Source organism: Dermochelys coriacea, chromosome 7, assembly GCF_009764565.3.
Source record: "Dermochelys coriacea isolate rDerCor1 chromosome 7, rDerCor1.pri.v4, whole genome shotgun sequence".
NCBI classification, from domain to species: Eukaryota; Metazoa; Chordata; order Testudines; family Dermochelyidae; genus Dermochelys; species Dermochelys coriacea.
The window spans coordinates 21040649-21055814 of NC_050074.1; the positions used below are offsets into that span (position 1 = coordinate 21040649).

The 15166-nt window shown below is 43.8% G+C and overlaps 1 protein-coding gene across 1 annotated transcript in view; it reads right to left on the reverse strand.

Annotated features, from left to right (window-relative positions):
• The window catches only part of LOC119859476 (netrin-4-like), a 65912-nt gene that overhangs the window by 9883 nt on the left and 40863 nt on the right, over nt 1-15166 (reverse strand). The window contains exons 6-9 of the mRNA XM_038411648.2: nt 6951-7164; nt 5926-6059; nt 4270-4338; nt 2255-2425 (exon numbers count right to left, since the gene is read on the reverse strand). Of these exons, the coding sequence (XP_038267576.1) occupies nt 2255-2425; nt 4270-4338; nt 5926-6059; nt 6951-7164 (588 nt within the window). The remainder of the gene's footprint in view (nt 1-2254; nt 2426-4269; nt 4339-5925; nt 6060-6950; nt 7165-15166) is intronic.

The window sequence follows — 15166 nt, forward strand, 5'->3', positions numbered from 1 at the left end:
CCAGAACAATTGGCTCTTTTGTATGTGGCTGATTTCAGATGAGAATTTGCCTTAGAGCTCAGGATAAGCTTTGGATTTCAGACCAAATACAAGGAATTCTTTCACTCAGTGTGGAAGTGTGTTTAATCTATTCAGAGGAAAAAATGTAGGGTAACTTATCTAACAAGTTTTTGTTTTAGAATGTGGATAAGTCCCCACTCTCCATGGTGTAAGGCACAGTAGTGAAACATGATCCTTGGAGATAGTGTTTAGTTCATCCAAAAGAAAACCAAGTTACCTGTCTTATTCAGGGCCTGATCCCAAGTGGTGCTGAGCACCTGCAGCCTTTGCTGAAGTGAATGGGAGCTGTGGGTGCTCATCACTTCTTGGGATCAAGCCCTTTGCTGCCTACTTGGATGAAAAAAAGAAAGCAGGGTCCAAAAGACACTTCCAGACTCCAATTAGCACAGTTAAAGGCACTTACGTGGGCTCTATAGCTCATCTCCCCATAATTATCCACATGGGATTTCAGCTGGGGCAATACAAATATTTCTGTCTCCAGTCCACTAAATTGCTTGATGGGAAAGAAAGCAGTAGTGAGGGCTCTGCTGAAAAATCCATCCATTCAGCTACTAATAATATTGCTTAGCACCTATCTGGCATAGGCACTGACTCCGGGGGTGCTCAGGGGCAGGAAGAGGCAGCGAGGGCCAGGTCTTGGGGGAAAGGGCAGAGTGGGGGCAGGGCCTCTGGGCAGAGTAGGGGTAGCGCACCCACTGGGAAAAATAAAAATCAGCGCCTATGTGCTTTTCAATTTCTAGGGGCATTGGAAAGATTAAGCTGTGCAGTGCTGCTCCTGTGTCTCCAAGTCATCATTTGGTTCCTATTTTCCCCTTGTCCTGCAGGAAAGTAATATGTACCAGCTCTTTTGCTGGCACAGGTTACTTCCCCTTCTGTGCCATCTTGGATGTGGTATGCAGAGGTATGGGATGGCTCTACTCCCTCCCTGCCTACCTGAGGGGGAGGGGGAATATCTGCTAGTTCTGGTGATGCCACTAGTACATACAAGCCCCTCCCCTGTGCAGGTGCACAGCAAGGCTCCCAGTTGTGCCCTAACTAATTAATCCTCAAAGTCCCCTGTGAAGTAGATAAGTTCTGATAAACATTAGCTCCACTTGACACATGAAGAAATTGTGGCAGAGGGTTTCTTGTGCCCACGGAGGGAGTCATTGTGAGATGGGATTCAAGGAATTCCTGGACCAAAGTCTGTGTGTAAACCACTAGACAATGCCTCCCTCTCTATCTCTCTCTTTTTCTTTCAAACCTGTATATTCAAAAGCGTAAATCTAATGTAGTAATGAACTGAAATGTGAGATCTGGATTTATTTACATTCTAGGATTGCATTATAGTTAACATTGAGATTGCATTTCATTTTCTCTATGCATACTGTATATGAAACAAGGCATGTATGCAATGGCAGTTTTGCCCTAGATTCTATGGCACTCTTGTGGAAATTCTGCGGTGGCTACAGATAAATGTTTAAAAGGGATGTTTTTACTGAATTAAATCTAAAGATGAATAATCCAATCAGCACCAAAGCCCCTGTCTCATTTATTGTGGCATTAAATTCATTTATTGTATGTTAGCCCCATATTTTGAGTTTACCACATGCTGCAAATTGTGAGCTTTAAGTTTTGAAGTAACAATACATTAAGATGCATGGGGCAGTTCACACCTCACAGCTATTGTTTCAGACTGTCTTCAAACTCAGAAAGGCATCACTGAACCAGTTTGAACCTGCTAGAGCTGCTGGCAGGACTAACTGCCTCCCAGCCCTGCACTCCCCAGCTCTGGGAAACAGATTATGCCTGGTCACTGTGCAGATGCTTGGGCAGTGAAGGGAGAATGGGTCTCTGTGCCCACTCCCCTGTAGCAAACCCACCACAGGGAGGCATAGTTCAGCCCTAACTATTTGAATAAAGGATTTCTCAGTTATGTTTCTCTCTTTAATACTCCAATAAGAGTACCAGGTTTACCCTGCTAATCTATTCATTTGCTTTATGTTAACTGGACCAGCTTTTCCTCAATGGATTATTCCAGCAGTATGGTCAACTAATGTAGTTCTCACATAGGTTCCATACCAATACAATTTCATTAGCTTCAATAGCTGATTTACACTAGTGAAAGTGAAATAAGAATTGGGAACATTAATACCTTAACAACTGACATAGACTTTTCCCCACAGAATGCATGCCATAAGCATTTAATACTTACCAGGATTGAGAATGGGACATGTACATCCCCTGTTGGTCCAGGACTCCGGATAGATACTTCTGTTACTCCGGGCAATTTTCACTTTGCCTGATTTCAGGACCTTCTTTACCTTCACTACAACTTCCGCATGGGTTCCTTTGTCATGAGCCGATAGGATTCTTGCTTTTACCACTGCCAGAAAATACACACATGGACACAAACCAATAATTCATTTCAAAGTAAGCAGTGGTATTTTCCTTATATGGCTAGAGGGTAGAATGTTAGGGACTGTTGGATGAGGCACAAACAATCATGTCAGGGTTCTGGCTCTTGGACAGGGACACATGAGCATTATGGTTCAATCACTGCACCCATTTAAATGAAGCTGGGGAAGGAATGCTGGATTTTTTCAATTTAGACAGTTAACTAATCACTTCCCAATTTTATCAGCTCATCTCCAATGGGTTGCTGCCAACAGCTCGAAAGTCATAGGAAATCTCTAGGGTATGTATAGTGTGATGGAGTGTCCACCCCACACAGGAGTGGAAGGGGTTAGTGGAGGCTTCATGGTCCTACCATGCCCTGCCCCAGAGTGGAGCAATGGAGGTGAGTCCTCCAAGCAGCCTAGAGTGGCTGCTTCGGGTGCAGCCAATCAGAGAAAAGCTTCAGGGAACAACCAATCTGGACCCAACAAAGCCATATAAGAGGATCTGCAAGGTAGAATAGGTTAATGGCTGCTGGGAGCTCAAGGAGTGAGGACTGTGTCCCTAGCAGGCTGAAGGAACTGTAGCACCTTAGACAGAGCAGCTGCTGGCAGGGACCAAGGGAGCAAGAGGGAGCTCCTAGCTGGTTGCTGGGACTGAATGCCCTAAGGTGAAGGCGAAGAAGGTGTTGGGGCTGTGAGGAAATGGCCTAGGGAATGTAGCTGCATTGGGAGAAGTTAAAGAGTCACAGCAGGAGGTTGCTATCTTCAGGGTCCCTGGGTCAGGACCAGGAGTAGTGGGAGGGCCTGGCAGAGCTAATCCCCAGGATGGCCATCAGAAGGCGCCACTGTGGTGAGTGGAACACGTGATAATAGGAATGCCATAAAAAACAAAAACAAAGAAAGTCCGGCAGCGAATAGTATGATCTTAAGCAAACTGACTCAGAGCCTGGGCAAATTTTATGTTTGGACATTGGAAGGCTTGCAATAGATTTACATAGCTACAATCCTGAGCCTTTAAAATTCTTCCTGCCTGCTGTACAATACGTCAGTGTTAAGCAATGGAATTCACCCTGTAGGGCAGGAAATTTCCTACTGGAGTGCAGGAATGCCACATGACTAGAATTCTAAAATGATAATGATAAGCTGGAAAAAACTACTTTGATTTGTGACCTGACAGGGTTGCCACTCCTCCTGATTTTGCAAGATCATCCAACTTTCAACAGGCTAATCCCACAAATAGGCTTTGTTTGATCACGATGTGATTATGTTGAGTCAAAATGTGGTGTCTTTTGGTGGCCATGACCCTACACAGAGTGATGACAGACATAATTGCTTATTTGCCAGGGTGATAAATAAGGTGTTGAAAAACAGACACAGCAAGTTTATCCTGCAGGGCAAACTGCAAAAGGGTGGCAATCCTACTGCAAGACCTATAGAATGGGTTCTGAACCTCAGGGTGATGGGAGTAGCAGGCAGGTGTCAGGGGATCCTGACCACCCTGCCCTTCCTCTATTGCTAAATGGGAGGGAGGTGCTGTGTAGATAGAAGAGGAGCACCAGAGGAAAAAAGGAGTCCTGACATGGTCTGCTGGTCTACAGCACATACACAGATAGGTGTAAGCATGTGCCTGAGTTCATGAAGGCCATGTTGATTTGCTTGGCATTGAAGAAATCATCATTACAGGAAGTATGCTGTCCTCTGATCAGCTCTTCCCAGGACTGGGAGGTATCACTAGACAAAAAAGGAGGAAGGAAACTGATCTATGATTTCACAGGTACCAGCTAAGAAAATACTGGAATGATCATACCATGAAGGCACATCAGCCACTTACCATATGCGTATTTCATCTGGCAGAAATCAGTGACACTTCCGAGCACTTTCTCTTTGCACACACACTTTTCTAGTATAGGAACCGGAGACCACAAGGGGTTGAAGAAGGGCCAGAACATGAAAGAGATAAGCAAAGCAAATGATGTTCATTCATATACACACACACACATCCATGTATAAAAGTTGCTCCAATTATCTGAATAAACATAGATGGTTAAAGAAGATTTCAGAGTGAGCTCAGTTATTTGCAAAGCTGGTTCTTGTTAAACAATACAAAAATGGTTCTGAAATCTGGTCTGCATTGTGAAGTAAAAAGCGGTCTGCATCGGTTCATAAACTGATGCTAACAAAAGATAAATCAGAATCAGATCCAGGTGTGAATAATATAATATAAATAATGCTCTTGTTAGATGTCATACGATAAGCAATATTAAGCTTTATCAGTAATTAGATGGAAGTCCTCTAAGGAAAATCCCTGGTGCTTCAGGACATGTTGGGGATTCAACAGGAGGCACTTTTCCTCTGAGTCAGTATACAACCAGCGATGAACTAACTGGTGCTGTCTGTCATATGCTATGTAAAACAGAGGTCTTGACCACTTTTAGGCATTAAAGGTTCCACTATATTGTGTTGGACTAATTTCCCTCTTACTTTAGCTGAATACAATACACTTCTTTACTGCCTGTCTTGAATTGTTGCTTAGTGTAGCCATACGGTGTTCTTAAAAGCGCCTACATTCCATCCCACAGGTGGCTGCATTTCAGTCATGGATCAAATGATCCTTCTACATATAGCATTTGTAGTTCTACAAAGCAATTGAAAGATTCCAAAGGTTGCTATATAAATCAATGAATAATACAAATGGGAAGCATATTTTTCACTGAGATTTGATTTAAATTATGACTTTTTCATTTCTTGACTGCAAAGTCAAAGTTGGATAGTTTAACCTGCACTGGAAAATACAGTGCAAAAACAACGATAACCAGCACAGTTCAGATCTCTCCTTGAACTCATCCTGGAGTGTCCTGACAAATAATCAGAGCTGGGGGCAAAGAAGTCTCAGACCCATTCATGGGATGCTCACATTTGCCTCCACATTTGAATAACTTATGATGCCACCATCATACTTTTACATCTCAAATATGCAGGAGCAGTTTTGATAGGATATGAGAGGAAATGGTGCAGGGAATAGTCCTACAAAGTCCTATTGTGGATTTAAGTTTCTGAAGGGTGCCGTAGGGCTGCACAGTAGTGGGACTCTGGGAAGCACAGGCTGATGCAGGAGCCTCATTCTTCCCTTCTTCACCCTCTCCTGAGCTGCTGTCTGGTGTATTTTGTTGTGTTAGACTGTAAACTGTCTGGGACAGAGAAACCCGTCTTAGGTTATCTTTTTACTCTCTTCACTCAAGTAGTTAAAGAGGAGGGAAGACTTATATTTTATAGGCAGTCCTTTGTTTATGTTGTGATTTTTAATTTATGGGATAGACACCCAGAACACTAGATGGACACCTTCATTTTAGAAACATGAAGAAACAAATCATAAATAAAATAAATATATGCATTTGCTCAAAAGTCGTGCATATTTCTAGCACTCTATAAGAATTATTTATTTATGTAATAAACACTGAGCAATGGATTTTATAACGCTAAACCATACCCGGATGTCTCAATGCAGAAAATCCCTGCTCATGATCATTCCATTTCCACTCATCGCTTTCATTGGCTGGCATCTGTAGGAGGTCAGGGATTCGCCCACCCATGGGGATGTTGAAAAATGGCTCATTTTCATAACTGGAGGAGATAGACATAGAAGAAAAATCTCATGTTAGGATTTCTGATGTTTAGCAGGGAGGAAGCTACTACCACATGCCAGCAGCATTCAGGGCCAGAAAGGAACATGGCCTCAAAGGCCATGATGAGCAAACTTAATCACATATCTAGTCTTGAATGCAAATAAGAGCAAAACCGTAGCTCACTGCCCTATAGAGAGACTACAGTATCTAGGCTTATACTTCATCTTCACTGATTCACACTGTGAAACACTTCACTAATGGTCCTTGGGACTGAGTTCCTGCAGTTATCTGTCGAAAATGACCGGCACTGGTAGCATCTGTGCAGGCTTCCTCACATCACCAGTGATCTAAAAGGACTACCACTATGGATGGAAGAGTACTTCAGTCTCTGTGGGCCATTCAGGCTTGGCCTTTGCTGAGACTGTCACCAATTAGTCACGTGTGTGTTTGTGTTTTATGTGATGAGAACATTTGCACACTAGGAATTGGAGTGAGACTCCAACTTGTTTCACCTAGGCCACAGAGCACAGCAAGCTCTTCAGATGCTTTCATTTACTTTTTCTAAAAGCAAACAGTAGTTTCACAGACACCAGCAGGGTCATGGAGTTACCTATCATAACTAGAAAAGACCTTTGCTTCAAAACTGTCTTTAAAGAGTATTATGGATGTACTTACATGGAAGCAGTCAAATGGCATTTGAATGACCCAGTGCTGCAATCCATTCAAATTCAGGTGGATGCAGAGAACTGTCTTGTTTCCCCTATTACCTCCCCCCACTTCCTTGAATTTATGCCATCTGTGCAGGATTCCAAGTGTTCATCTGAGTTTCATATTAAAGGCCTAAAAGTGAGCCAAAGGATTATCTCCCCATAAAAGGGGCCTTGTTTACCCATTGAAACAGTTTCCAGTGTGGGGGTCGCAGTCTCTGGCACAGTCACACGGATGACAGCCATTTTCTCCAAGGCCCCAGTATCCCATAAGGCATCTGTCACAATTCGGGCCTGCCACGCCTGGTTTGCAGTAACAGAACCCCGTCTTTGGGTGGCACCGCCAGCTTCTGCTGAAGGTTGCATTGGCCGATCCCATAGGTTGACAGGAGCAAGCTAACAAGACATAAGAAGTGATTGAGATGATATCCCAAGGGTCAGCAGTTTAGGTGATGTTTCTGCAAGGCTGATAACCTCCATGGGTCCCACTCCTTCCCAACAACCAGTCTTCTTACATCAGCACTGAGAAACATTGTATTCTCAGGCAGCCTTGGTTCAAAATGGAAATATAATTTTTAAATATTGGTGGGGTGTTGTCTCATTCAGTATAACAATGGATTCAAAATAAAACCCGAACTGCTAAATGCTCACCTGAGACCGATGCATGTGCCAGCACCATTTCCTGTGGCCCAAATCCTTCCCCCTACATCAATCTCAAATAAAGAGTGTTATGCAGATATGCAGTAGCATGTGTTACTGGTGTGGATTCACTCTGCAAGGAGGTGGGAGGGGCAGGCAAGTGAATTTGTAAAATACCTGACTGGGCTACCATAGCTGGGGCCCCAAGGGGCATATGTCGCCAGAGAGGGCTTCCCATTATGCCCATCTGTGAACTTGCCTTTTGAATGGTATGCGGCTCTAGGCTGTGGGTGGGAAGGATTTGCCCAGTGTGGGTCTATACAATAAAATTATATAAATCAGTCATAGTCTTCTGTGTACGCACAAAGACCTCTCAGGTGCCCACTGTGCTGCACACTTGCACCATAAGGGTCAGAAGCCAGGCTGCTTAGCGCTAAGGGCACTTAATTGCAGCATGAGGGATATGTTTCAATGGTGGGCAGCAGTATAATAGTGGCCAAACATTTAGTGAGCGAGAGGGAGCATTTGCACAGAGAGAGAGGGGATTTGCTAGTGTGATACATGAAAGGATGCGCCAAGCAAGGAGAGGAAAACAAGAAGGAAATAATTTAGGCTGAAGATCAGGATAAACAGGCTCCCCTGGGTAGTGTTGGAATTCCTACTGCTAGGTATATTTTAAACTAAACTGGACAAAACACTAGTAAAAGTACAACATGAAAAGCAATTCTGCACTGGCCAAGGGAGACAGACCAGACAACCGGATAGGCCGTTTCCAGCTCTAGATTTGAGGAGTCCAGGATTCTGCTTTAGTGAGAACTATAGGGCCGTAGGTTCTCTTCCCAATGTGAACTTGAAGTTAGCATGCACACATCAATGGATACATTACAATAGGGAGGGAGAGAGAGAGAGATCTCCAAACCCATTGTGTATATTTCAGTTATGACCATTATCTGCTGAGTGCAGCAAGAGAGGGGACAGAAGAGCCAGGTGCGGCTCTCTGATTCTGGTGCCATTTCAACACCAGCCCTGGCATACATCGGAATAGTCTGGAGGCTGCTGTAAAGTAGAGCAGCTGGCTATGGCCTCCAGGGCCTACTACGCCAGCTAAGACAATTTGGAGCTCAGTGGTGTTCTGGCCATGCCCCTAACAAAGTCTCTATGCCAGGGGCTTTGGGGAGTGGGTGAGGCCAGAGCTGACTGTGCAGTAGCTGGGACACCTCTCCACCAGGGGAATTCTCAACTGGGGAGATCTGATAGAGTGCCAGTCCCTTTGTGCTGTCAGGGCAGCTCTACCAGGCTGGATCAAAAAAGAGGATCTGGCCTGCTGACATCTGATGTTTGAATAGGTTTGGACAAATGGAGAAGTGAGCTGAATCTTCACCCCAAACTCAGGTCCAGCTCATATTTTAGCTCCTTCTAATTTTTGAACATTGTGACACCTCTTGATTTCTGCTGGCACCAAAGCCTAAAGTGCCAAGATGTCACAATTTCATCCACCTGCAAGAAGGAAGAAACAAAAATCTTGGGGATAAGACCTGCCCTAACAGGGATTTCCAGTCAGATGTTGGACACCCAAGATGTTTGGCTCAGGGGCCAGCCTTTTGGACGATTATCTTTACTCCAGTGCTTTTGAAGTTTGCCTATCACTACTGCTGATCAAACAACTTTTCTTCCTAAGCTCACAGATAAGAGACCAAATGAACACATTGATTCCACACATCCCTGTCCAAGAAGGGAGCTCTATGAAGAAGGATAATGGCAGTGATGATGGATTTACTTTCATGTGCATCATCATGTTTGTTCTTTAGAAAGGAAAATCTCTTTTGGGAATACTAATAAGAGAAAAAGCAGTGCCCAGCAGTTTGTGAAATAGACATTTTTCTTGTGATCTTTCATTAGATATTATATTTTCACCCTGTCCTAGCTGTGTTCTTCATGCCAATATTTTTAATAATATTATTATACTGTGCTGCAGAAGGATCCTATTCAGTTGTTTTCAAGGGAACATTAGCACAATAGCCTAAAGACAGAAAATAAGCACACTATAATGAGCAATGTATTCCACACAATGAGCTTGTTGGCTAGTGGCACAGTAGCATCAGGCTCTACTGCTGCCATCACACAGGAGTCTTGAGCCTGGGAACAATCTGAGGGTTGTTGTTCACCAGGATTTGAAAATCAGGTGTAACATCACAGTGCACATTTGCACCAACGTTTCAAAAGTCGCTTCCGATTTTTGGTGCTCAGCTTGAGGCACTGTGGCCTAGATTTTCAGAAGTGCTGAACACCACTCCAAAAATGGAGGTATCTAATATTAGTTGACATTTTTGAAAACGTTGTCCTTGGTCTTTGGACATGGGAAATGGGTGCTTTCCTCATTAGAGATAGGTCTGAGACAAAAAGATCCAAACTTTGCCACGGTCTGGGTTTGTCTGAATCCTTGTTCTTGATTTCCCCTACTATGTCATTAGGATCCAGCTTTCCCAAAGTTCACTGGTATTTGGATCGGGAGTTTTAGTTTGGATCTATCTCTATTCTTTACAGATTGTTCGGTCTCATCTCTTGTCTTTCCAGGTTTCTGTATCTGGAGCCAGATCCTCAGCTGGTGTAAATCAGTGTCACTCCAATGAAGCTATGCTAGCTTACTCTAGCTGAGGACAGGATGTCAGATGTGAATTTCACCATCCCAGCCAAAGGGAAAGTGCTCCAGTGGGTCGTGATTTATAGCAGAGGCCAAGGACGGAGGTAGAGAAAAAAGTGCATGTATTTAGTTCAGTGATATAACTGAGGAAAGTTGATGGTCCAAAAATGAAAAGCAGGCATTGCTTCCAGTTAGAAGCTTTGGCAGCTCTTGACGGGTCATAAAGCAAAACTGAACAAATAAATGTATGACACTTTCAGATGAGTTACACAAGTGGCTCACGAATGCTTCCCTCAGTCTGTGTTTATTTAGCGTATCAACTCGGGTGTGTGCATTGTCTGGCTTCTAGAGTATTATGACCAAACTCACAATGCTGAGGCTAAGGTAACTCCCAAAATATGAATCTGAATGTCACATGCTGAAAGGCAGCTGTTGATGACCAGGTTTTATCTGTCAAATAACATAACAGGTTTGATGATAAACCTCACAATTAAAAAGTCATAAGTAAGTTCTTACAAACTGAGTTTTTTGTATTTCCCAGTGTTTGTAACTAAAATGTCTTTCTCTGCTGATTTTTGCTCTTTTCCCTTTGGCAAACTCGAGTTTTCTCTCCATCCTCCTCTTTCTAATGAAATACAAACCAACATGACAATGGATGGGTTACCTCCTTTTTGTCAAAGGATGTTAGGGACAGTGGACAGACAATTCTGGCACAGAGCTGGCTAGTTTATTTGTAGGGCCCTACCAAATACACAGCCTTGAAAAACGCATCACAGGCTGTGTAATCTGGTCTTTTCTGTGCTTTTACCCTATGCTATACAGATTTCACAAGGGAGACCGTTTCTCAAATTGGGGATCCTGACGCAAAAGGGAGTTGCAGGGTGGGTTTCCAGGTTATTTTACGGGGGGTCACGGTATTGCCACCCTTACTTCTGTGCTGACTTCAGAGCTGGGTGACCGAAGAGCGGCAGCTGTTGGCCATGCATCCAGCTCTGAAGGTAGCACTGTGCCAGCAGCAGCGCAGAACTAAAGGGTGGCAATACCATGCCACACCACCCTTACTTCTGCACCACTGCCTTCAGAGCTGGGCAGCTGGAGAGTGGCGGCTGCTGACTGAGGGCCCAACTCTGCAGGAAGCAGCACAGAAGTCAGGGTGACAATACCATACCATGCCATCCTTACTTCTGTGCTGCTGCTGGTGATGGTTCTGCCTTCAGAGCTGGGCTGCCGGCCAGCAGCCACCACTCTCCAGCTGCCCAGCTCTGAAGGCAGTGCCACTGCTAGCAGCAGCACAGAAGTAGGGGTAGCAATACAGCAACTCCCCCACAATAACCTTGTGACCCCCCCCATAACTCCTTTTTGGGTCAAAATCTCCCTGCAATTACAACACTGTGAAATCTGAGATTTAAATAGCTGAAACCATGAACTTTCTGATTTTTAAAATCCTATGACCATGAAATTGACCAAAATGGACCGTGAATTTGGTAGGAGCCTGTTTATTTGGATTCTCCTCTTTACAGCAACAAAATATTTACACTACAAAATATTACATGGTTGTATCTTAGAGGTGGCTGTTGTTGGTCACTGAAGTATCCCACATGTCCACTTGGATTTTTATTGGCAGCTGCTGTTATAAGATTTTTTCCAGGATGCTGTTGACAGAGAGGGAACCAAGGAATGAAAACAGTCATAAAGCAGATAAATATTTGTCTGCTCTCAGCATAGCTGTCTCCAGCTGTATTTTAATTAGATACAGATGTAAACTATAATATTAGTTGCAACAATGTGGTTCCAACCAACATGAATATAGCAGGCATGTAGTACTCCAATTAATTCATATGTAAGAGACTCTCAGGGTATGTCGACACTGCTATTAAAAACCCACGGTTGGCCCATGCCAGCTGACTTGGGTTCGTGGAGCGTGGGCTATAAGGGATTGCTTAATTGTAGTGCTAGATGCTTAAGCTTGAACCCGGGCTCTAAGACTCTGCAAGATGGGAGGGTCCCAGAGCTTGAGCTGCAGCCTGAGCTGGAACGTTTACACCACAGTTAAACAGCCCCTTAGCCTGAGCCCTGTGAGCCTGAGTCAGCTGGCATGGGCCAGCTGCAGGTTTCTGGTTGCAGTGTAGACATTCCGACAGAGATAACTAACCTTTCATTTCTGTCAAAACTACGGTGCAAAACACAGTTGACAGCAAATTCAATCTTTTCCAAATTTCAAAACAAAATCTTTGGAATCTGGAATATAATCCCAACCAAATTCGAACAATTTTCAGAGCAGGTCAAATCTGGGGCCAAAACCACACAATAATGTCCCGTAAATCAAGGAAATTGGATACACTACAATCTGTGTGGGTGTGGTCACCATCTGTGTGGCCAACTGAGATATTGATTCTAACAAAGATGTGATTAATCCCAAATATTACAACTGGGAGGTTCACAGATCTGTCTAGAGAGGGAAAAAGGGAAGGGAAGGGACAGCTTTATTGATGGGGTGTGTGTGCATGTGCACATTTTAATTTTCAAGCTGATTGCTAGAGTAAAAAGCCCATTTCCCTGAAGACTTTGGCCTGACGGTCCTACATACTTGCTTTTTTTTTCCCCTTGGATAAGCAAAGGGTGAGTACAAAAGATGGTGTCAGTTCAGAAGTATCCTTTAAGCCTCCAAATAAGCCACAGGAAAGAGCCAAGGATACAGCAGCTTTTCTGACCACTGGTTGGGAAACGATTCGGCTTCACGAGGCTTCTGACTCAAAGCTCCCATACAAGCCTATATCCAAACTGTTTAATCCTGTGTTGTCACCCGCAATAACAAGCAGGTGTGTGCTGTGCTCTGTGGCTCTTTTCATGTCCTTTTCTTTCTTTTTCTTTTTTTTTTTAAATCTAAGCAGTGTCAAAACAAGGCTCTGTGCATGACCTGGCTCCCATTCATCCCCAGCTGTTAGGAACGGCAGAAGCGAAGAGGTCAGAGACGGGCGATCTCTCCAGATGAAAAGGAATGGCAGAATCATATTTAAATGTTAAATCTCAGATGGGATTTTTTTTTTAAAGCAAATGTCTTTTCAGTCTTGTAAATGGAGAAGTCAGGGAAGGGGGATCTGGATAGCACCAGTGCAGCCAGTTGTTATACAACCCCTTTCCTCCCCTAGCAGTGATTAAGAGAGAATGCTGCCGATTATTATGACTAATGCCTAAAGATTCCTTTTGGGCCTTAGCAGAGTCCTGCTAACTTTTTGGGGGCTGTTGTAGCTTAACCTAGACTTTGCTCTGGATGGAAGAGCACTCTCTTAAAGCATGATTTCTCAAAAGGCTTAACACAGCATTTCATTCAGCTTTTTCATCATCTTTTAGTTCCCAGCTCAATGTCTACTGTAAATACTGGGTGAGTTTTAATCCCCTGTATTTCTTCTCCCTTCCACACCATGTGAAGCCAAGAACCACATCGCTCACCCCAAAAGCATCCGTGCAGTCTGCCGTGACCAATTCATTATGGCTCTCTTCATCTTCCCGAGAACATTTAGTTATTTAATGTTGTGACTCTGGTACTATTTGCAGGGTTTTCTCAGCCAGTATGAGTGGATGTGTAGGAGGTGTCATGCCCAATCCTTCACAAAGCTATTCACCTAGATTTGGTAGTTCTTCAGGTCGTGATCAGCAGGCTGAGGTGTGAGAGAAATGCACCTCCATTGGTTAAAGTTCACTATGGGATAAATCTTCAACCCTGTGCCAAGCTTCCATAAATGCACTTGTCTCAAGGGGGACCCTGTGGGATGAATCTTTCCCTCCACCAAACCTACTGTTGCTCCACCCAGTGCAATGCTTCTCCCCACAACTGTTGCATCAGTGGAGTATGGGGGCTCTATCTCCATTAGTGCCTTTACAGGTGATGTCACTGGTAGAGCTAAACAGTGATAGCAGAACCGTGGGAGATTTCCTGAAAATTTCCTGTGTAGCAGCATTTTACACCTGCACCGACCCACACCCCTCACTGGGAAATTTCTGGAGCTCAGCTCTTAGCTTCAAAAAGCTGCCCATTTAGGTAACCAACTGAATGTCTTTGTAGGAATTCTCTCCTTCACCTTTAAATAAGAGAGAAAAGGGCATAGACTAATACCCAGTGAAAATATGTCTCTCTGAACAGTCTCTGAAGACTGAATCTTTCTCCCTGCTCCACACAAATACAACCATAGTTCACAAATCAGCCATGAAAGCTAGGGGGGCTCTCTAGAGAGGAAAGTGCCTACCTGTTCCTTAGGTCAGGATCCAGCAAACAGTTAAGCACTGTGTGTTACTTTAAGTGTGTGAGTGGTCCCATTGATTTCAGTCCCACATGCTTAAAGTCATGCATATGTGCACAAGTGCTATGCAGAATTGGAGTCTTAATGCAGAAGTTATACATGATGGGAACAGTTGCAGGGAGCCTTCTATTGGCAATAACCATCTTGCTGGGAAAAACGCTATTACTTAAAATGCTGCCACCACAGGAGTAGCTCTGTTTGAACAGGGTATATTTCTGCTTGTTTGACTGCATCCTTCTGAAATGTTTTTCTGTTAGTTTTGCAGAGTATTGGCAAGATGTGCTGAGAAGCTGGTACCCAGACCAGACAAAAGAGTTGTAGGTAGGCTCAGGGTCCGATTTCACCCAGGCAGCCTGTTCTAGAGTTTCCTCACAGATAGGCTGTATTTTAAATAATGTTTTCTCTCTCTGCTACTCTTTAATGTTCCTAGCTTTAATGATTATCTCATACTACACACAGTGCTGGTTACTACACTGTCACCTTGCTGTCAAATACAAGAGCTTGTACATTGATTTTTTTCAGGTGCCGTAAGACTTGAAATCTAATCTACTGGAACAAGAATTTATTCTCATTACAAATCTTTGCATACGGCAAGTCCTCTCAGAGCAGAAACAAACCAGCAGAAAAATCCCTGGAAATCTGGGCATCATCAAACACAATTGGGAAGACAGCCAAGGAAGCCCTGCCTCCTCCCCTGATCAATGAGCTTTGTTGCAAGGTTAAGAAATTAAAAAGAAAGAATTGGGGGGGAGACAGAGCTGGCTCTAAGATCCAATGAAAGGTGAATACAAAGGATCAGAAACATAGGGCATGTTGTACA